General features: G+C 40.8%; 3 protein-coding genes across 3 annotated transcripts; 1 reads left to right on the forward strand and 2 right to left on the reverse strand.

Moving 5' to 3' along the window:
* Positions 1–552: 552 nt before the first annotated feature.
* Positions 553–4,588, reverse strand: cldn28 (claudin 28). Its single transcript, XM_071538293.1, has one exon. It carries the CDS (start codon positions 4,450–4,452, stop codon positions 3,895–3,897), a length of 558 nt encoding a protein of 185 aa, XP_071394394.1. The 5' UTR covers positions 4,453–4,588; the 3' UTR covers positions 553–3,894.
* A 787-nt stretch (positions 4,589–5,375) lies between these two features.
* LOC139660203 (uncharacterized) lies at positions 5,376–13,393 on the reverse strand. Its single transcript, XM_071538287.1, has 4 exons — positions 12,752–13,393; positions 10,167–10,742; positions 7,673–7,962; positions 5,376–6,016 (listed from the first exon to the last, which is right to left on the reverse strand). The coding sequence occupies exons 1-4, from the start codon at positions 13,219–13,221 to the stop codon at positions 5,376–5,378; spliced, it is 1,977 nt and encodes a 658-aa protein (XP_071394388.1). The 5' UTR covers positions 13,222–13,393.
* Positions 7,536–8,171, forward strand: cldn29 (claudin 29). Its single transcript, XM_071538288.1, has one exon. It carries the CDS (start codon positions 7,539–7,541, stop codon positions 8,169–8,171), a length of 633 nt encoding a protein of 210 aa, XP_071394389.1. The 5' UTR covers positions 7,536–7,538.
* Positions 13,394–21,657: the final 8,264 nt, after the last annotated feature.

The raw sequence follows: 21,657 nt of genomic DNA on the forward strand, positions 1-21,657 counted from the left end.
ACAGCAGACGTTATGTTATACTGTGCTAAAGCAGTCAAATGACACAAAAGATCAACAGAGAGGTGCAAACATCTTTGAGAGGGAGGTAGCTTGTGTGCTCCTGTCCTCTGTAAATACACAGAAGGTAATTTTAAACACCTGTGAGCCAGATGCAAGTCAAGATATTCTGGTTTCTATGTACATTCAGAACAGTCTCATGCAGAACAGTGAGTTTCCACTAAGTAACAGAATATATATATAGATATATATATATATCTATATATATATATATATTTTTTTTTTTTTTAACTTTCAAGTGTTTTGGGCCTCATTGCCTCTGGAGGCATTGTTTTAATCATCCTGGCCAACTAGCGTTGCAGTTTTGCAACACCTATGTAAACCACATTGTGTCTCCCATTTGTGCTTGTGTAATAACGACTGTCTGATAAAAGCTGACAGTTATTTTAAAATAATACTAAAAGGGACCTGAAATGCAGACCTACAGTAGCAAATACACAAATCTACAAAGTCGATTTATTAGTAGCCTTCTGTACAAAACATTGTTTCCACAAGTTAAATGCACTGCACTGCAAACGTTAACAAGTCAGAGTATTGAGTCTGTTATGTTTCTGAAACAAAGTGAAAAAACCTGCTATTGAAGAGAGATAATTTCAACTTTTTCTAATACATTTCAACTTCTTGAAGTTTAACTTAGTCTCTAATACATTTCAACTTCTTTAAGTTTAAATTAGTCTCTAATACATTTCCACTTCTTGAAATTGAAATTTCTTCATACTGGTAGAGTGCTCTGCCTTATTTTGCCTTGTTTCAAGATAGCCTACTGATACTGGCAGAAAATTCCCCCCAAAAAAGAGAAATTTCTTTAAACCATTGGCAGAATTTTTCACTGGTTTTAAGAAAAATAAGATTTTAAGACTGAATGACAGTAAATGACTAGATACAGAAGCTATTTCTTTTGCAGTGCACAACAATATGTGTACTATCCACACTTCACATAAATTCACTTCACAAAATTTCAGCTTCAAAAATCTGTTTTAGTTAACATACTGTACATTTACATCATACAACTGTTAGCTCATCCAGACCTCATAATTTCACTCTTCACTTTAAAACCAAAAGGCCATATACAGTGGTATGTCATTTATTCTACACTTTAAAATGTCCTGAAAGAAAGCATATATTGTTCTACCATTTTCACATTTTACACATCAGTTTGTCATAAAATCTCAGTATAGTGCAATCCACTAATGTTGAAGTCAGTGTTGAACAGGATCTTTTCAGAAAGTGAAACAAGGATTCCCCAGTGCTGAGAAACATAACAAAGAATTCTCTTCTGTGAGACTAAATACATCAAATTTTTGACTACAGTTTTGTTTGTTTGTTTGTTTGTTTAGATCCCCATTAGCTACTGTATTGCAACAGTAGCTACTCTTCCTGAGGCCCCCATTAGTATTTTTAACAATATTTCAATAACAGAAAATACATCAATACGCATCTGTAACATTCATACTCACAATAAGACTCAATACATAACACAACCACTAAGACACACACGACAAACACCAACTCAAAGTCTGTCTAATACATACGATAGCTCTATATAATAATTTCATCTCTTGAGTAATTGAGAAGAAGAAATCACTTAGCAACTCATCCACTAAATCACAAATAAAAGTGGGATGGATAGCTCAACAACAAAAAGTCACATAATATTCTACACTATTCCTTGTGTAAACAAATACAATCTTAACTTTTTGTTAAAACATGTTGTATTACTTTCTGAAATCAAAAAACTTGGTAATGAATTCCATGCCACCATCGCTCGATAGTGAACTGTTCTCTGTATTAAACTAGTGATAGGTTACTATAAAGTATTTCTGGGGTTTTAGTTATGATGATATTTTTAATAAAGCACACTAGAAAATAATGCAACCTGCTTTTTACACTTAACCAAGCCAAATGATTATTCATTGTACTTACTCTTGTTCGATAGGGGCAGTGAAGAGCAATGCGAGCTGCTTTGTTCTGAGCTACCTGTAACCTGTTCAAATTACTCTCTGTTGTGTTGGACCAAATCACTGAACAATAATCTAACTGTGATAACACTAAAGCTTGCACTAATCGTTTGGTTAGATAGCTAGGCATGAATTTCCTACAGTGTTTTATAGCAGCCATGCCTCTGCCCATTTTTACCACCATTTGATCAATTTGGCTGTTCCAAGACATTTTACTATCAACAGTGATCCGTAATAACTTTGCATCTGTTACTTGTTCAATATCTATATCTCCTATAGTTAAGTGTAAAATTGGTGCGACTTTTAATGAGTATTTTGAACCAAATACCATACATTTTGTCTTTTCTATATCAAGAACCAATTTTTTTACCATTACCCATTCTTCTATTAACTTGAATTCCTCATTTAAAACCCTATCAAGTTCTCCAGGTGTGTGTGCTGATGCATATATTGTAGAATCGTCTGCATACGTCGCAATGGTGGCATAATTCAAAATCAGAGGTAAATCATTTGTAAAAATGGAAAACAAAAGCGGCCCTAAACAACTTCCTTGAGGCACTCCACAACTCACGGCTCTTACCTTAGAATAACTACCATTAAAATGGACAGTATATTTCCTGTGAGATAACTTTTGATCCATGGAGCAGCAGATGCTTCAAAGCCATAACAGCTCAACTTATTCAATAACAACTTATGATAAGTATGTCAAATGCTGCACTCAAATCCAACAATACAGCACCAATGACTTTTTTCTCATCAATTTCTTTCATCCAGCAATCAGTTATCTGAGTTAATGCCGTAGTTGTAGAGTGCCCCTTTTTATATGCATGCTGATACAACGTATTTAAATCATTTTTAAATAAATGCTTTTGGATTTGCTCATATACTATTCTCTCCATAATTTTACTCAAGGCGGGGAGTAGGCTTATTGGTCAACTGTTTTTACCTGAGAATGGTTCTTTACCATTCTTGGCTAGTGGAACAATCTTGGCTATTTTCCATTCTAACGGACAAATACATTTTTCTAAACTTAAATTAATGATGTAAGAAATAGGCAGAGCAATCAATTCCGCTACAGGTTTCAGTAGCTTCACATCAAGGTTATCAACACCTGAAGGTTTTTCTTTACTTGCTCGTAATAATTTCTCTATTGTACCAATACTAACCTTTTCAAATTTAAACTTACATGATTTATTACTCATTATTCTGTCTTTTATTAATCTGCTTGAAAGCCCATCTTCTTCATGTCTGAGATCCATACCATCACGCAATTCCTTTATTACTGAAATAATAAATTAAATAATTAACAATATCCATTTGTTTGGTAAGAAATTTTCCATGTGCTTCCAAAAAGGATGGTCTTGGTTTAACTCTTCTTCCCATTAATTCATTGAGTGCATTCCATATTTTTCTACTGTCTAATTTAGCATCTTTAATTCTATTTTGATAGTAAATCCTTTTTTTTGTTTTGTTCAATTTTGTTACATAATTCCTTAATTTACAATATATACTCCACTGTAATGCATCACCCGATTTGCTTGCTTCTGCCTTGGCTCGGTTTCTTTGCACCATGTATTCTTTGAGTTCTTGGTCCAGCCATGGAGCCATAACATTTCTCACAGTTTGCTTTCTTACAGGGGCATGTTTGTCAATAATTGGCATTAACAAGTTAGTAAAAACATCCAAAGCCAAATCAGGATCTTCCTCCTGTAGAACTGTTGACCAGTCAATATTTCTTACTTCATCATAGTAATTATTTTCTTAAATTATTTAAACATCCTCTTTAATATTATTTTCTGAACAGATTTTGGAACTACTACAGTATGTATTTGACTGAGGGATGGCAGTGTATACTCCCTTCTGTCTCTTCTCCTCTGCCTCAGCACCTGTAGGTGCTGCACAGCATCCCTCCTCCAATGATGAGCAGCGCTCCAGACACCCAGCCCACATATATGGACGCCCCCAGCTCGCCTCTCCTCTCCTGGGTGGCCTGCGGGTTGAAGAAGCCTGTGATGATGCTGTGAGCCGACAAGCTGACAGGAATAATGCACAGGACCCCCGCAATTATAAACACCGCTCCTCCCGCGATGCCAACGCTGGTTTTCCTCAGCCAGTCGTCCCGAAAGAAGTTGGTGCAGCGGGCCCCGACCACGGTGAGCCCGATGGCCACCACACTGACAGCGATGGAAACGCAGATGAGAGCTCTGGCAGCCTGCAGGTCCCGCGGTAAAGCCAGAACGGAGTCATAGGCCTTACACTGCGAGTGGCCCGTGCTCTGGATCACACAGTTCATCCATAAACCTTCCCAGAAGACCTGGGAAGTGATGATGTTTGCCCCAACGAAGGCCGTCACCTTCCACATGGGCAGGCCGCAGATCAGGATGGTGCCCAGCAAGCCGACGATTGCCAGACAGAAACCAACAAGCTGATTGCCCATTTTGTCAATGAAAAGCAAAGTTGAGGCATATGTTTAAATTAAAGATGTGTCAACAAAATCCCCTTTCAGTTGAGCGGCAGATCACCATTGCTGCCCATTTTCTCTCAGCTGGTAAACAAAACGACAGGTGAAGCAGTTAGTTGCAGTCTTGCGATCCTTTATGCGTTTGCACTGCAGGTATGAGAGCAGGGAGGGGACTGAGCTAGTTTGTGTATCATGTTTCCTGCTTGTCCTGATTCCTACATGGTATGAATGAGTGGGAGGGGAAAGTAGTTACCCATGGGACCATGTATGAAGAACTGTTTTGTTACCTAAAGCTGAAAGCTTTGACTGCAAGTTTATGGATTTGAGGGAGAATTTGACTAAATGAAGCAAAAAGCTACAAGGATTGACTCCTACTTGTGTGTGCACACGCATCTGTTCAATGTTAACTCCACTTGCCTTATAGTTCACTTTAAAGTGGGTAGTTTTGATGAATTTCAGCAAACCATTTTGAAACAGAATTTTCCATGTTGTGTTGCTGACAGCTTGAAAAACAAGGGAGAGAGAAAATAAAAAAAGCTGCCATCTCTAAACCCATTAGTATTGTTACATTACCAAAGAGTAATCTTGGTAGGAAAACAGGTGACTAAAAATGGCAGCAACTAATGAGCCGTTTATATAGCAGAGTACCGTATTGGTAGGAAACATGTGACATCACGGGAATACGAATAAAGCTAATTGTGGTCTGCACTGAAGCAGAACACATGCCATCTACAAACGCCCATCCCTCCAGAGAAAACCATGTGATCATGTAAGGTTTAAATTCATTTAATGAAGCATTAAAGAGTAAAATCACAATTAAAAACATGTTTTAAAACTTAAAATAGTTCACTTCCTGGAGCAGAAGTTTGCCGATTCCCAAGGCACTTGTGAAGAGCTTGTTAAACGTAGGCTCCTCCACTGGCTGCTGATCGAGGAGCAGAATATTTGGCCGAGTATCCTCTGTCCTTGCGCTCCGAGCACTGGCAGCAGAGGAGCGCGCCGCCGATGAACAGGAGACCCGCCGAGCCCCAGCCGATGAACAACGACGCACCCAGCTCCCTCCTCTGTGCGTCCACCATGATGGGGTTGTAGAAGTTCCTGATGACTTCGTTGGCAGACCAAGACACAGGGATCAGGCAGAGGATACCGCCGACGATGAAGAACACTCCTGAAGTGATGGCTACCTTGTTCTTGTCCACCTCGTCCTCGATGCAGTTGGTGCACTTCCCCCCTGCGGTGGAGAGCAGGATCCCCATGAAGACCACCAGGATGGAGATCACCACCAAGGCCCTGGCCGCCTGCAGATCACGGGGCAAAGCCAGCATGGAGTCGTACACCTTGCACTGCATCTGGCCTGTGCTCTGTTTCACACAGTTCATCCACAGGCCCTCCCAGAAAGTCTGCGCCGTCACAATGTTGTTCCCGATGAACGCCGACACCTTCCACATGGGCAGGGCGCAGATGACGATGTCGCCCAGGAAGCCGATGGATGCCAGGAAGATGCCGAAGATCTGGAGACCAGCAGATGCCATAGCGTTGCCTCAATTCAGCCGGAAACAAACTCAAACAGTACTGGGAGCTGGCTGCACTCACAATGACACACATTGATTTAGCAACTGTCTCACCTGTGTCTCTTATACCCCATTTGTTGGCCAGTTAGTGATTGGTTGTTAAAAATTGTGCAAATTGAAAACACCTGTGGTCGTTAAGTGAGCCAGTTCCCCACACCATCTACACAGGTAGAGGTTGAAATACCATGATTGTGTGTGTGTTGAGGGGGCTGCAGCTGTCCACATCAAATCTCTAGCTTTATAAGTTGATCCTGTTTTAGAAATGTGAAAGGTTTTGGGGACACTTGAGCATATGATATGATTTTGTTAAATGTACTCTGTATTGAGTGAAATAGCACATTTGCATGGGAATTTGTTCATGTGCATTGTCTGGAAAGGCTTCAAGTCTGACTTGTCCTAAAAGCATGTCCTTATCCATCTTAACCCTTCCGTGTAAAGAAATAAGACATATGATATATTCTCCTTCCATGTCTTGTTTCTTTACATCATATTTATGTTTGCTGCCTGAGTAAAGCACTCCTGCATCTTAAAACACTTCCCAGTGTTGTATTTTGAACTGTCTGTACATACTGTATGTACATACCAGCAACATGACATTTTATTGATGCCTGCTCAGTTGCCACTTTATTTATTACATTCTTTTACTTGTGCAGACATCAAGGCTGACTGCTGTGTCAGGTAGTCACTGCTAATCTGAACAGTTTCACTCTGCTTTAAGTTTACTTTTGTTTTGAGATTTGTTGTGCCACAGATCCATATGAAATACTAAAATAAAAACAAAGATGTAACAAAGATAAATATTTCTAGAGATAAATCTATAAGTAATCATTATTAATTGATTTTAGAAATAACCACAGCAGCCATTTGGTGTTCCAATGCCAATGTTTTACCAAATCAAAATATCACTTGAAGTTGTTTACACTAAACTTTTGCTGGATGTGATTCATTGATTTCTACAACACAGAGACATTTGAAGAAGTCAGTTAGGTCATTTTCTACCATCTGAAAAGTTTTTGATTTCCCCGTTATTGTGTGAGGTAAGAACAAAGAACTTGAGAGCTGTTTGTAAGATGTTTTTAAGCAAAAGATAGTTGTGTGATAATATACAGTATATTTCACCATTCAATTCAATAAATGTAGATTTTCATATTTGACATTTTACAAAATCCGAACACTGCAGCAACAGCAGGAGAAACATCAGGCTTTGAACCAACTCTTGACTAAAGCACAATATTCCCTAGTTTCTTTTCCTCAGCTCTCTTCAGAGGCACCAAAGGCCTCTGGGAAGGGGAGACCCATGTCTGAACTCAAAGGCAACATGATTGATGTGTACATCTAAGTAATGTAGCCAAAGCCCACCCAGAGGAGGAAGGGGGGGGGGGCTCGGGGGAATCTGTGTATAAAACTGCCCCACTGTAGGAAACCCTCTAGTAGGCAGCTTAGTGCAGAACTCAGAGACAGTGAGAGGAAGAGGAAACACAGCAAACAGAAATGGCATCTTTGGGGCTGCAGATTCTGGGAGTCGGGCTGGCGGTGCTCGGATGGGTTGGAAACATAATTATCTGCATCCTGCCTATGTGGAAAGTGTCTGCGTTCATTGGCAACAACATTGTGGTCGCGCAGACCATCTGGGAAGGCCTGTGGATGACCTGCGTGGTGCAGAGCACGGGCCAGATGCAGTGCAAGGTCTACGACTCTCTGCTGGCCCTGCCTCCGGACCTCCAGGCGGCCCGGGCCATGGTCGTCATCGCCATCCTGCTCTCTCTGTTCGGCCTCCTGCTCTCTGTGGTCGGAGGGAAGTGCACCACCTGCGTCGGGGACAGAGCGGCGAAAGCCAGAGTGGCCATCTCTGCGGGTGTTTTCTTCATCCTGAGCGGGGCCCTGTGCCTGGTGACGGTGTGTCTGCCTGCTAATACTATCATAAAGGACTTCTACAACCCAATAGTTCCAGATGCACAAAGGAGAGAGCTGGGCGCGTGCCTGTATGTGGGCTGGGGCGCGTCAGGACTGCTGCTGATCGGCGGCGCTCTTCTCTGCTGTCAGTGTCCGTCGAGGGGAGAGCGCTATAACGGAGCAAAGTATTCCCCGCCTAAATCCACAACACCAGGGAAGGAATTTGTTTGAGTGTGTGTTTTAGCCGTTTGCTGCAGTAGATGAGAGACGGTATCTTTTGAAGGATGTTTGATTCTAGGTACAAACCTGTTGCTTATCAAATTGTGTGAGCTGTGATGCAGTGATTGTGATTGACTAATTTCTTTTGACTAACACAGTGTAGCCTTTTGTTTTTGAAATGGACAAGACAGACTGAGGTATGTCCCATATATGTTAGGATAATCCCATCATCTTTTAGGCTGCATGCATCAAGAATATACTTTTTGGATTACACTTTAATCCAATTTTATGACTCAGTCTATGTGTTGTTGTGTTATAATTTTGATATAAATAACTCAAATAATCTGGCTCAGTCTTGCCTGCTGTTTCCATGAACATTTTGCAACAAAAGCACTTCATAGGAAAAATTCATGGTCACGCATTTGTTCATAAAGTGTTCTGTGAATTAATGTTATATTTTTCATTAAAGCAAAAAACAAAATTTTTGTCAACATTGTTTTGTTTAATAAGCCTGATATCTGATTACAACAGCTGTGGAGCCAAAATGCAAGAAGACACAATGGTGAAAAATAAGGGGAGCCTATCAATTTGCTTGTCAAAGTGGTTTCAAATGAAAATGTCTGTAAACAAAAAGAAACCATTAAGAGGTTTCAGGATACATCAACCTGACAAGACTTGGCAGATGTGCCAGTACTGGGCAATGTGTAAAAATCCATTCTTTGGAGATATAAAACAGTTCCTTAGCAACATGTATCCAAGCATGCACAGTGCACTGTTGTCTCTGGCAGTGACGTCTATTTTACTCAAGACAGAAACTGTAAATTACTGTCTCAATACAAGGGCAGTCGATTACACCATGGCAAACATCTCAGCCTCATGGCCAGATAAATTCCCATGAGTCTACTCCCACGAATTCCTGAATGCCTTATCATGAGTGGTAGTGAGGAGTCTTGTATTGAACAGAGATGAGTTACAGTATTTCAGTTTTATTACAGTGTCTGTATGCATAGAGTGAACCTGAAAGAGAGAAAGCTGTTTTCTGTATAGAAGAGTATGTACAAAGAAAGTTCAAATATTTTGACATTTGAAAGCGAATTAGAAGTTCATCTGAGATCAATATATAGTTGAATAAAAATAACACAACTTGTTTTAATTGTGCTTAGTACCATATCAAAATGAATTTTTGAAAATTCAGTCAGTTCACTTAAATCATTTTATTTCATTATTACCAGTTTGCTTTTCACTCAAGATGTATAATACAGTATACTTGGCCAACAATCTTTTAATATTTGATAACAGAAAGTCATGTAATAAAGAAGTACTTGTCTGTACACAGATCTCTTAACTTCATGCTGTACTCTCAGTCTCAGTTTGTATGCATAAAACAACTCTAGTTAGAGAAATCTAATCTCAAGTGGACAAATTAAGGCCACAGGAATTTAATTCCTAACCAAAAGTAAAACTTTTCAGTCCTGAGAGTCACAATAGGGGAAAATATTTAGTTGTGAAAGAGAAGATTTGAGAGTAAAAATGGCTGTATACTCACAATCCATTACAATCCTTGTGATACAGACACACTGCATCCAGATGACTCAACAATAAGCAAACAACTCCCCCGAGAAACTACTTTTATTGTCAGCAGATATACTTTATTGTGCTGTTCTATGCTACTTTACTAATGCTGCAAAACATTTATTAAAGGTTTTTTCAAATTCAGATATTAAGGGGAGGAATTGTTCCTGATCAACCAACTACATAGCAAGATGTCATCAAGAAGTTCTTGTAAGCTTTCATCTCCTTTTGCAACAACATAAACTGGGAAATTCCTCCCCAGAAGTCATTTTGTGCACTTTTGGGAATAAACACTCAGGTGAAACCTTTTGGTGAGAACATTAAACAATATTTAAGGAAACTCTTAGTCTTTTTGAGAATTGAGAATTTGAGAATTTTGAGAAGCTTTATGCATACAGCTGATCATCATCACACAGTCTTCAGAGAAACACTCACACATAGTCTACAGCTGAGGATACGGTCCTGACTGGGGCAAACTTGGCAGCCATGTAGGGTCTGCCGTCTTTCGAGGGGCAGTTATTGCAGAGCAGGCCTCCTCCGAGCAGCAGCAGCCCAGAGGCGCCCCAGCCAATGTAGAGAGCCGCCCCCAGCTCCCTCCTCTGAGCCGCCGTCACCAGGGGGTTGTAGAAGTCCCTGATCACCGCGTGAGCCGACCACGACACCGGGATGATGATCAGCAGCGCGGCTATGACGAAGATCACCCCGGACACGATGCAGGCTTTGGCTTTGGCCACTTCGTCCTCCATGCAGTTGGTGCACTTCCCTCCCACCACCGCCATCAGCACCCCGAACACCCCGACGATCACCGAGATGATGACCATGGCCCGGGCGGCCTGCAGGTCCTGAGGCAAGGCCAGCATGGAGTCGTACACCTTGCACTGCATCTGGCCCGTGCTCTGGACCACGCAGTTCATCCACAGGCCCTCCCAGATCACCTGGGCCGTGACGATGTTCGCCCCGACGAAAGCGGTGACTCTCCACATCGGTAAAGCGCAGGTGATGATGGTGCCCACCCAGCCGATGAAGGCCAGCAGCACACCCATGATCTGGAGGCCCTGAGAAGCCATGGTTACTCCGCCTTTACTAATGCACAGAAAACTAGTAGGAGGAAAGGATCTCTCTTGCAAAAATGTTCACGTCAATGGTGCACACTGCCCGGTTGTAATTAGCTGTGGTGGCTGTTGGGTCTCATCTACTTCACCCTCAGACCTGCTGGAGGAGGTGTTTGCTTCGCTCTGATGCTCGGAGGTCTGCTGCTGTGGAGGTCTCACTGTGGGAAGATAACAGGAATCTGGTGTAGCTCAAACTTTCAGGGTGGGGTTTCTGTGCTCCCAAACAAAAGGGCAAGGCTGAGACTGGATATCCCTATCCCTTGTTTTCTCGGTGTTTCATTGTTCCCACACATATACGCTTTGTTACCTCAAGCAATGCTTCGAGACTGGGAACAATGGCTCCAGCTCCCCACCTGTGCGCATGCTCGCACACACACAATTACACACACGCGCGCACACACACACACACACACACACACACACACACACACAAACAAAGCCATGAGCAAACACACACACAAACACACACACTCAGAGTTTCATTCAATTAAAGTAATTCAGGAAGTGGATATTCTAAAGAAGGTTCTTAAGAAGGTTCATGTATCCTATCTTGAGTGAAACAACAAAGAATGATATATACAATAATTAACCATTGAATAGGATTTTCACTAACTAAATTGAACTCAACCCTGCAAGACATACTGCACTGTATCTATAACTGTAGCCTATATGTCTATATGTAGATATGCCTATATGTAGCTTGTTGTTCTGTGGGACCTTAACAGTGTCATACAGCATGCAGCAGTTGGAGCTAAAATGTGTTTTCCAACTAAGGAAGTGTAGTTGTAATTTTCAAAATCAAGATTAAAACAATCTAAAGAACAAACTTATTGGAGCTTTTATGGCTTTTTTTTTTAGCATAGCAAAGACTTGTGCTCTGTAAAAAAAAGTATTACATTCAAAAGATCAAAGTAAAGTGATGGCAATATTGCCAGGTATTTAAATATTTACCCTCTCGACAAATGACAGTTTGAGTCATATGTGTGCATATTGTACAAACTCATTTGCAGTGCAGCTCTCAGTTTGAACAGAGACTGGTTTCAAACCTTCAGTCTCATACCTCCTTGTTCTGCCACACCTAGACCTGATCTGCAAGAAACACAGACAATAGATGTGTCTCAAATGTTCTCAATGCTAAAGGGGGGTTTTATTCAAAATGGTCTCCACCTTGATTTGATCATAGGGAAATAGTTCCTGAATATTTATGCAACTAACCGTGAAAATAAGTTTTAATTGCTATGACACACGCACAGTAAAAGGTAAAGTGAGTAGAGTTAGTTGTTCCATTTTGGGACCTTTGAGAGAAGCATAATGAAATATAATTGCATTTTGAATGTATAACTAAATAAAAATCAAGGACAGACGGTCTCAGATTTGTAAACAAAATATTTATTTACAGTATTACTGGTACTTGAATCTCATACATATATTTCATAAAAACAACCCACATACACATTTTCAAAACAAGACTGAGGTTAAAGTTTAAGTAAAGTTCACACTACTAAGGAAAATGTTGGAATACTCATTCATATTAACAAACATACACAAACACATAACTGCCTCAACACAGAGATTCATTTTCTTCTTTGGGTGTGGTTCTTCTCTTGCCTTTTTTTCTTCAAAAACTCTCATGAGCAGTAAAACTCAACACTCACAACCCAGTAGCACTGGTACATCTGTCCCAATATATGGTGCTGTATCTCAGCCAAGTACAAGACTGATTTCCACTGATTTTAGACATAGTCTTTCCCTGATGTCGGCACTGAGGCATCAGATCTGGCAGCTTTGTACTTGGCTGTGTAGGGGCTGTCATCCTTAGGAGGGCAGTTGCAGCAAAGCAGCCCCCCTCCGATCAGCATGAGGCCGGCCGCCCCCCATCCGATGTAGAGCGCGGCGCCCAGCTCTCTCTTCTGGCCGCTGACCAAGAGCGGGTTGTAGAAGTTGCGGATGATGGTGTGGGCCGTCCAGCAGACGGGGACCAGGCACAGGATCCCGGCCGCGATGAACATGACGCCAGACGCAACGCCCACCTTGGCCTTGGACGTCTCGTCCCCCACGCAGTTGGTGCACTTCCCCCCGGCCACAGCCAGCAGGATAGCCATGATGCCGACAATGATGGAGATGATGGTGAGCGCCCGGGCGGCCTGCAGGTCACCGCTGAGGGCCAGCATGGAGTCGTAGACCTTGCACTGCATCTGGCCCGTGCTCTGGACCACGCAGTTCATCCAGATGCCCTCCCAGATCGTCTGCGAGGTGACGATGTTGCTGCCGATGAAGGCCGAGACCTTCCACATGGGAACGGCGCAGACGATGATGGCACCGATCCAGCCCAAGATCCCCAGGGCCGTGCCTAGCATTTGCATCCCAGCGGACACCATCTTGGTTTGTTCTTTGTTGGTTGCTTTGTTTTAAACTCTTATCGGTCAGGCTTGACTTGAGCGGCCTCTACGTATGTTCTCTTGAATCCTCTCCTGGAGTGACGTAAGCCTGCGGTTTCTTTGTCTCCTTCTGTGAAATACTGGGAGGTAAGTGTGTGTCGGGCAGGTTGGTTCGTCAAATGGGAGAGGGCTTAGAGGAGCAGGTACATATGATCTCCTCTCTGGGAGGGGAGGGGCCACGGAGGAAAACACCTCACCATCATCACTAACCTGCTCTTCAGGTCCACCCCCACCTGTCCTTGCACCTTGTTTATACCCACAGTCTCCCTCTCCCTCCCTCACCCGCACTGTCTTTGTTCAACAGCTGACTTTGTTTGTAGCATCACATGGTATTATAAGTCACGCAGTATAAATTAAATTTCAACGTATATACTTCTGAACATTCAGGAGAGTGTTGTGATTGAAGTTGATGGTAATACAGCAGTTTACCTACTTACTTACCTTTTGTTTGTTTGTTTTGGTCATCCTCCCTCTTTCTTTCCCCTCCCCCCCTCTCCAGTTTCACCTCTGACTCACTCTCTTTTAAATAACAATGCCTCGGACAGAAACCTCTGACTGACCAAATATGGTCTTGTGCTCAGAGGATTTCACAGCATTACACTTCCACAAACTATGTGTGACATGTTAATTAGTGCTTCTGGAGTCTAAGTAGATATCTAGAATGTCCTTAGCCAATGATACTGTGGCTCTCTATGGCATCTATTAACATATTGAAAAACTTCTGTTCTCTGTTTGGTCTGTTTCTGAGCTCTGTGAAGGAGATTTTTATGTTGTATTTGTCCAAAGACTCCACTGTCCCTGCTCAATAATGTGGTTTCAGGGTAAAGCACTATGCTGTCCTGGGAGCCTGAACTACAGAGATGGAGGCGGAGCTGCTCTGAAGGCAGAAATAATCTTATTGGCTGAGAAATTTTGAGCCAGGTGAGATGCAGGAAGTGGTAGTTGTCCGTCTCAAGCTGTTTGACTTTGATAAACCTCAAGATGGATGTGTTGAAACTTAAATATTTGGTAAAGTGTCAAGTCTGAAAATACAATTAATTTCAAATTTGAAAGAGAAAAACAATCTGTTATCAGATTAAACTATGCATTGTGCTGTGTTTCATGATTTAGATCAATACATTATAGACAGTTTTAAGATTTACTGTAAATCAAATGATGCTAGCTGTTCAAAAATAAACTATTATCGTTTGCAATTAATTCGCAGTTTCCAGTACAGTAACTATATACACTGAGGTAATTTAAATAAAATATGTCTAAAATATATTTCCAGTCGTTTAAAAAAAAAGAGAGCAATAGGTGTGAGGGACGTTGTTTATGGTGAGGATTTATGGTGTTTGAATGGTAAACTTAATAAATAAATGTCAGCACATTTCATAAGGCCAGAGGTTGGCACAGTAGGACGGCAAGATGTTTTAATTTTACAGCAAGTAGGCTACATACATACATATGTAATCGTAAATATTGTGTTTTGTAAATTCTAGGTGACTCATTATGTGTGGTTCACTTACACTATTCATCAGTAACTAATATCCTTCCAGACCAAAATGTTGATCAATGTGGTGAAAATAAACATCCTCTGGGAGCATTACAGCAGTGTGTGGACTGTATCCTTTTTACACATATTTTATTTCTGTCATGCACTTGCTCCCACAAGTTGGATGACCATGTTTTATCCCTGTCAGAAGCAGTCTTGGCCTGAACAACCACAAATTTGGTATATGGCAGAAAGTTATGCATATCCTCTGTCCTCCAAGACCTGAAATTGATACGATAACACAATAATCAATATGAAGGGACTGTGCCAACCTAAAGCGCCCCGAGACAGTCATGCAACTCTCATGTAGTCTAGGTTTAAATGGAAACATCACTGTAACAGGTTTCATTTATTCAGCTATACTATCAAACAAATACATTTTAATACATTTCCATCTCATCTCAACTAACTGACAGATAGATTATTGGTTAGCATACTGTCCAACAGAAAATAAATCACACGCAAAATGTTTTGAACTCCAAATACTTGTTGCTTTACGGAAAGATATTTTGACTAAAACTGCAAGAACTTCAATTTGTGTTAACATACTATGTAAATACAAATATTGTGTTTTATGAATTCTTAGTTACTCATTAAGTGTGGTGTACCTATACTATTCATCACTAGTAACAATAATATCTTTCGAGATTGAAATATTGATGAATGTGGTGAAAATAAAAACCCTTTGAGAGCAGCAGATTGTAGTTTTAGTTCTATAACATTTCTCAGAAGCAGAGCTGCTGTGGAGGCAGAAATAATTTCATTGGTTGAGTTAAATCTCAGTGGGCGGAGCCAAAGAACCACAGATTTTCTGGCTAAATGAAGCCCAATGGAACAAAACATTTTAGCACTTGCTAAATTGACTCACCCGCAATTTGATATGCGTGGTAGCCCAAATCTAGCGTATGCTTTACCAGCCGAGCTAAACCGAAAGCGACAGCTCTCTTTAGCTATGTCCTGTGGTGGCACATGTAAAGTTTTTTGAAATTTTTGGGGCCGCCCAACCAGCGGACCAACTGCCCAACAGCGTATCTTATACCCACTGGCCGCAGCTAAAAAGGCACGGGCTAAGTGAGGAGGTAGCTGATAATATTATTAAGCCTAGCACTCCTGCTAACTGAAAGAAAATGCAATCCAGCCCTACTATATAGGTTAGCTAGTTAGCTAGTTATCTGATGTAAGATAGTTAGCGGTACGACTTTAACACACGGTGCTGAAAGAACAAGGTAGCTCCAGAGCAGCACTCCCAGAAATGTTTGCAAGATAATTCACATTCTACAAATATATTCTACATATAGTCAGTTTTGTCCTTATGTAATGATTGAATCTTATAGCACTGGCCATAGGTCTGTTATTGTTGGTGACCGGTGCGTGGGAGAACACTATCCGGCCTACAGAGTAGGTGAAAAAAATCCACACACTGTCGCAATTAAAACGTTTTAATGAGAAGACATACAACATTTGAGTCATGTGACCTCCCTCTGGTATGACGCTCTAAACAACAGGAGACCATCTTAACTCCCCAAGCTGCCTATAAGAAGTCAGACACATAGACATGATTTCATGGTTACATTCTTTATAAGCGTAGAAAGTCACAAAGTCCACGAAAAGGTACACAAAGTCTCCTATTATGCTCATGCAATGTTAAAATCTGTGCTCTTTTTCGGAATTGTTCTGAAATTTTACATTGAGATACACAAAAAAATTACTATTCAAAGGGAGAAAAATAATGAATTGTGAAAATTGAAGAGGCCATGTGAAATGGGGGGTCGCCTTTAAGAAAAGCCCTATTATATTCTGCCTGTGTGTGTTGGCTGGACCAGACTGAAGACTGATTGTGAGCGAGAACAGACGTGTTTTCTTGTTCAGAGGAGTTCACAGGAAAGGAGCTTGCACTTGATATTAACGGGAAATTAGCGTTGGGAGGGGGCAACAAAGAGAGGGCAGTGTAAAAACAAAAGGGATATGATATATGGCCTGTCTGACAGGCTTGGATGTTGCAACTTCTAAAACTTAACCTCCCACACTGTAACCCTGACTTGAAAGGAAAATGGCCAAGTCTCTGAAGTTTGGCTCTGATCTGTCTGTCATTCTCTACACTGTCCAAAGGGAGGCAGCAGCTTCTACCTTCAAAACACTTGTCATCTCACTTGCCTCTCTGTGTGTGTGTGTGTGTGTGTGTGTGTGTGTGTGTGTGTGTGTGTGTGTGTGTGTGCGTGTGTGTGTAATATCACATGTGATATTACAGACAAAAGTCCCATAATTCCCCCTGAATCTAACTGGTAGTATGATTCGAAGGCTTGGTTCTTTGAATGATTCACAGCAAACAGAGTTAGGCTGACATACAACCAAGATGAAACCTCTATATCTTATCTTTTTCAAATATTATCTATTTAGATACGCGCAGTTTCGTATGAACCCACAATAGTACAGTTCATCACGACAGCACACTTCATCAGTACGCACGTCACGCAGCATTACAACACACAAGTTGGACTGGAGAGCGAGATGTTTGGTCGGTCTGGGGGCTTCCTATTCACGAAGAGAAAAGGGGATGTCTGGGTGGTTCAGAAAGTGTGACATCAAAGTGTTCAAAGAGCTTTTAACTGCAGTTTTAATGTGTCCATAAATCTCTTGGCAGCCATTAAATCCAAGGCTCCATAACTTCTTTCAAAAGGCCTTTTACTTAGTAACTGAGCGTCCCGGGAATCCTCTTATGGAGCAGCAGCGCCACCAACCAGTGACCCACTAAAGGTTGACTGTGCCAATCCCAGGCATTATTTGAAATGAGCTCCTAAAAAGAAAAGATATTTATATGATAGGTATATGAGTGGGATTTTGTGGGGACAATGTGATTGGTTCAGTGCTGTCAATCAAGCTCAATACATGCATGCATCTTGGCAAATGAAAATATAACAATGAAACATAAAATGAAATCACCAATAATAGTCGACTACTATAACTTTACAACTAAGATTGCTATTAAAATACACTTAGCAAGGCCTACTATGGTACATATGTAGGGTGTCTACATATCCCTTATTTCATTCAAGGGTCAATAAAACATTTAGATGACTTAACTCCCTGTTCTCTTGTACTTTTTGCACTAAATGGGAAAGTTCAAATTTAACAATGTCTATTATTTCAAATTAACTTCTACTTTGAGTGTAGAGTTTTAAATATGTTACTTTTTAGATTTTTACACCATTTTACTTTCACCCTCTTACATTGTTATATATCATCAATTTATGATGTTCAGTGAATTCCAGGAGTTCCAGTGAATTTCCCTCAACCTGCCTCGTCCGGACCACTTCTAGTTAGTGATTTCCTACGTTTCCCAGAATTACTTCCCACATCCCCCAGGAAACTCACCTGGACCTGCTGCATCCAGCTGTTGGTTTCCTGTGTAGGTGAAGGGAGCAATAACTAAAGCAATAGCAATGAAAAGAGAGCAAGAGTTTCCAGGCAAGTATCACACCCTTACCCAAAACGCAACCTGTCTTGTGGCTGCAGTGCATTCTGGTCGATTGAGGCTGCTGTTGGTGGAGAAATTGGTATCTCTTCCTCTTCTACAATGGATTTCTCCCTGTATGATTGTTGAACGTTGGTGCAAAACGGTGAGTCTAGAAAGAAGCCCTTTCTCTTCAATTCTGAGGGACTGACACCAAAACCTGGCGTTTAACGTTGATGTTTTAGATCAATGAAAATGTTTCTACTATGTAGCTGCTCTGGAAGTATCTGGACATGACGTCACATTATCTACATTTGGCCAGTTCCACAGGAACAAGAAAAATACCAAATGCAAAACAACAGAATGGACCCCGGGATGTGTGGAAGAGGATTAGGGCCACATGTGAAAAATGTATTAGAGTTCTGACTTTAATCTCAGAATTCTGATTTAAAATTCTGAGATAAATCTCAGAACTCAAATACATTTTTTTTTCACGTGGCCCTAATCCTCTTCTGTAGAAATGCAAAGCACATTGCCAGTAGCTGCTTTTTTAACAGTGGTAAAGTATTTAAGGGTGAATTTTTCCTTAAAGTAAAATTTCAGCAAAGTGACAGTACTTCTACTTGAGCAGGATATTTTGATACTCTTTCCACACCTGGGCTCAGGTTACTTATGAATAGGCACATTGGCTGATGAATTGCTTGCAACCTGTGCATGCTATTTGAAACAAACAAACAAACAAACAAAATAGCTAAACCTGCAATTCACATGCCTCTTGAAATAACATCACTGTACGCCTAGTTTAATGTGATCATAAGTCATTCAGTTGTGAATTCTCTTCCTGCACTCTCAGATCCAGGAGGGCACATGAGCAAACAAGTGGAGCGCGGATCGTAGAGAGCTGAGATAATCCCTCTGCCAACTGAAACTCATTTATCAACTCTTGTGGGAGATAGGGCTGTCCACTGCTGAGTGAAACTCCCGTAACTGTTTCCAGCCTACTTCCATGGAAAAGAGCTGGGGCGTTGTTACTCTACATGGAAATGGATTTAACTATCAGCAACAACTCTTATGCAATTTGTTTTCTGTGGTTCTGAATTTATGATTTATTATCTGTTGTGAGGTGATATATATGAGAATTGGGAGGAATTGGGAGCTGAAAAAACAAAAAGGAGAGTAGAGGTGTATATTTAGGCCATGTGCTGGATAAAAGACTCATGAAAATGATTCAAAAAAGGATTATCTGGATTAGAACTCCTTTCTTAATACTTTTCAGTATTCACTATTCAATGCAATGCAGTGTTTTGACCCTGAGGTCTTCTTCAGGCAATTTGTATTAGGAAGGAAGCTCTAATCCATCTGAAATAAACATCTCATCTGGTAGAAATCTCCCAGTCACTTTCTAATTCAGAATGCTAATGTTTTTCAAAATGTTTTAAAAAATGACTTAGTTCAGTTATTAATGAAGCAGGGCTTCATAGTTTTGGATTCAGAACATTAGTTATTGAATTGTCTGCTTCTCCCAACCTGGATGTGACAACAAGCATGGCTAACGCTAATGTAGCACATGTGGCACCTGTAGACCATTGTAGTTTAATTTGTTAATGTATTGATTATGTTTACATATGAATTGTGAAAGACTTAGCAGTAGTTGAAGTGGTAATAGTTGTTGTAGTAATGTTGCTGTTGTTATTATCTTACTTTGTGATTTTTAAGCCCGCTGCTACACGCTGCAGGTGAATAGCAATAGCGGCTCCGTGCGATGGAGCGCTCCAACATCAAATAACATTATTTAACCATGCAAACAAAGGATTTGATAATATTGGCCATCAGATATGCTTTGAATTATTGGCAGATTGTTTCCTTCCCAAAACACAAGTTAATCTCAGTGAATTACCATTTATTATGCTTTATCTTATCGCGGTTATGTATGACTCGATTAGCCATTGTTCAGTAGATGTGTTAGACTAATATTGAGGTGTGATAAGGTGCACACGTACACAAGACAAAAGTGTGTTAACGTGTGATTGTGGCAGCTAGCACTGCAGTGATCGTTTGGACAAATCTGTGACACTCACCCATGTACACATGCATGCACACACACACACACACAGTCATTCAGATAACGTGGTCTAAATGAGAAACCAGCAACTATTGTATCATCATGGTCTACTTTCAGAGTCATGCAGTTATCTGGGCATTTATATGTGGGTCAGCGCCTCTCTGGGTCGGATCCAGAGCAAAACATTATCGTTGCTCTACTCTGCCAGATAATAGATCAAAATGACACCTACCATGATCCACAGCGCTTTTTCATTTCTGCTGGACATTTGGGTGGCCCGTGCATTGCATGAGGCTTGCTCATGTACAGTATTAGTGGAAAAAGTCTTAAAGGAAAAATCCACCATAATTATTGGCAATGTACCTTGTAATTCAGTACCCATTTTATTGTTTGTTGGTATATTTCCCTTATTCTCGCAGATAACTGGCTGTCGCACTAACGTATTTCCAGTGCAACTGCTACAGTTTGATAGTAGAATCACGTTTTTGCATCAGTCCCTGAGAATGAAAGCGCAAGGGCTTCTTTCTAGACTCACCATTTTGCACCGATGTTCAACAATCATACAGGGAGAAATCCATCGCAGAAGAAGCAGAGAGACCAATTTCTTCACCGTCCGAAGCCTCAATAGACCAGAATGCAATGCAGGCACAAGACATGTTGTGTTTTGAGTAAGGGGCACAAGTCGAGGAGAAGAGATAGGGCTTCTTAGACTCATCAATTTGCAACAATGTTCAACAAATCCACTATAGAAGAAGCAGAGAGACCAATTTCTTAATTATGACCAAATTATTTTGTGTCCTAAAAGGCTCCCCAAAATCAATGCAGAAGGATTTGTTTACACAATTTTTCAAAGTTAAAAAGAGGTCTGTTGATGTCCAGTAGCCATCTACCTATCTATAAAATCTCTTCTTAACATTTCCAGTTTGTCATAAACTCAAATTTATGATTACACACATGACCCAGTAGAGATGTTACGCGCCTCCTCAGCTTTAACGGTTGTACAATTATGTTTTATTCCCAGCTATAAAAACAGAACGGCTCACATCACAGCAGAACTACAATAACAAACAGACCCATGGCTTTGAGAAACTTTAGTAGATGTTTATAAGCTCAAGTACATAAGTGTTCTTTGTTAACATTAGAGCGCCTTTTGAATCCATCTATCATTTGGGCGGTTTGGAAAGAGTAAGAATGTTGCTACATTCCCTGATAAGTGATAAATTATTTTCTAGAGATAAGCAGACTTCAGATGCTTCTTTCTAGTACAGTAGGGTTTAGCATTTCATACTTTAGAGTACCTGACCATTCCCCCCATCTTCCTAACACACA

This window comes from Centroberyx affinis, unplaced genomic scaffold (genome assembly GCF_046629955.1).
Source record: "Centroberyx affinis isolate AG114_WGS23_722 - 3 ecotype Tasmania unplaced genomic scaffold, CSIRO-AGI_Caff_v1 ptg003246l_1, whole genome shotgun sequence".
Classification (NCBI taxonomy): domain Eukaryota; kingdom Metazoa; phylum Chordata; class Actinopteri; order Beryciformes; family Berycidae; genus Centroberyx; species Centroberyx affinis.

What these genes read in the sequence shown, in the direction of transcription:
- LOC139660203 (XM_071538287.1), bottom strand. Translation starts at nt 13,221, where the DNA reads ATGGTGTCCGCTGGGATGCAAATGCTAGGCACGGCCCTGGGGATCTTG. An exon ending in CTCTTGGTCAGCGGCCAGAA is followed by an intron (nt 10,743 to 12,751) that starts GAGAGAGCTGGG and finishes CATCGGCTGGGT; the next exon opens with GGGCACCATCATCACCTGCG. An exon ending in TCCTCAGCTGTAGACTATGT is followed by an intron (nt 7,963 to 10,166) that starts GTGAGTGTTTCT and finishes CCTTTATGATAG; the next exon opens with TATTAGCAGGCAGACACACC.
- cldn29 (XM_071538288.1), top strand. Translation starts at nt 7,539, where the DNA reads ATGGCATCTTTGGGGCTGCAGATTCTGGGAGTCGGGCTGGCGGTGCTC.
- cldn28 (XM_071538293.1), bottom strand. Translation starts at nt 4,452, where the DNA reads ATGGGCAATCAGCTTGTTGGTTTCTGTCTGGCAATCGTCGGCTTGCTG.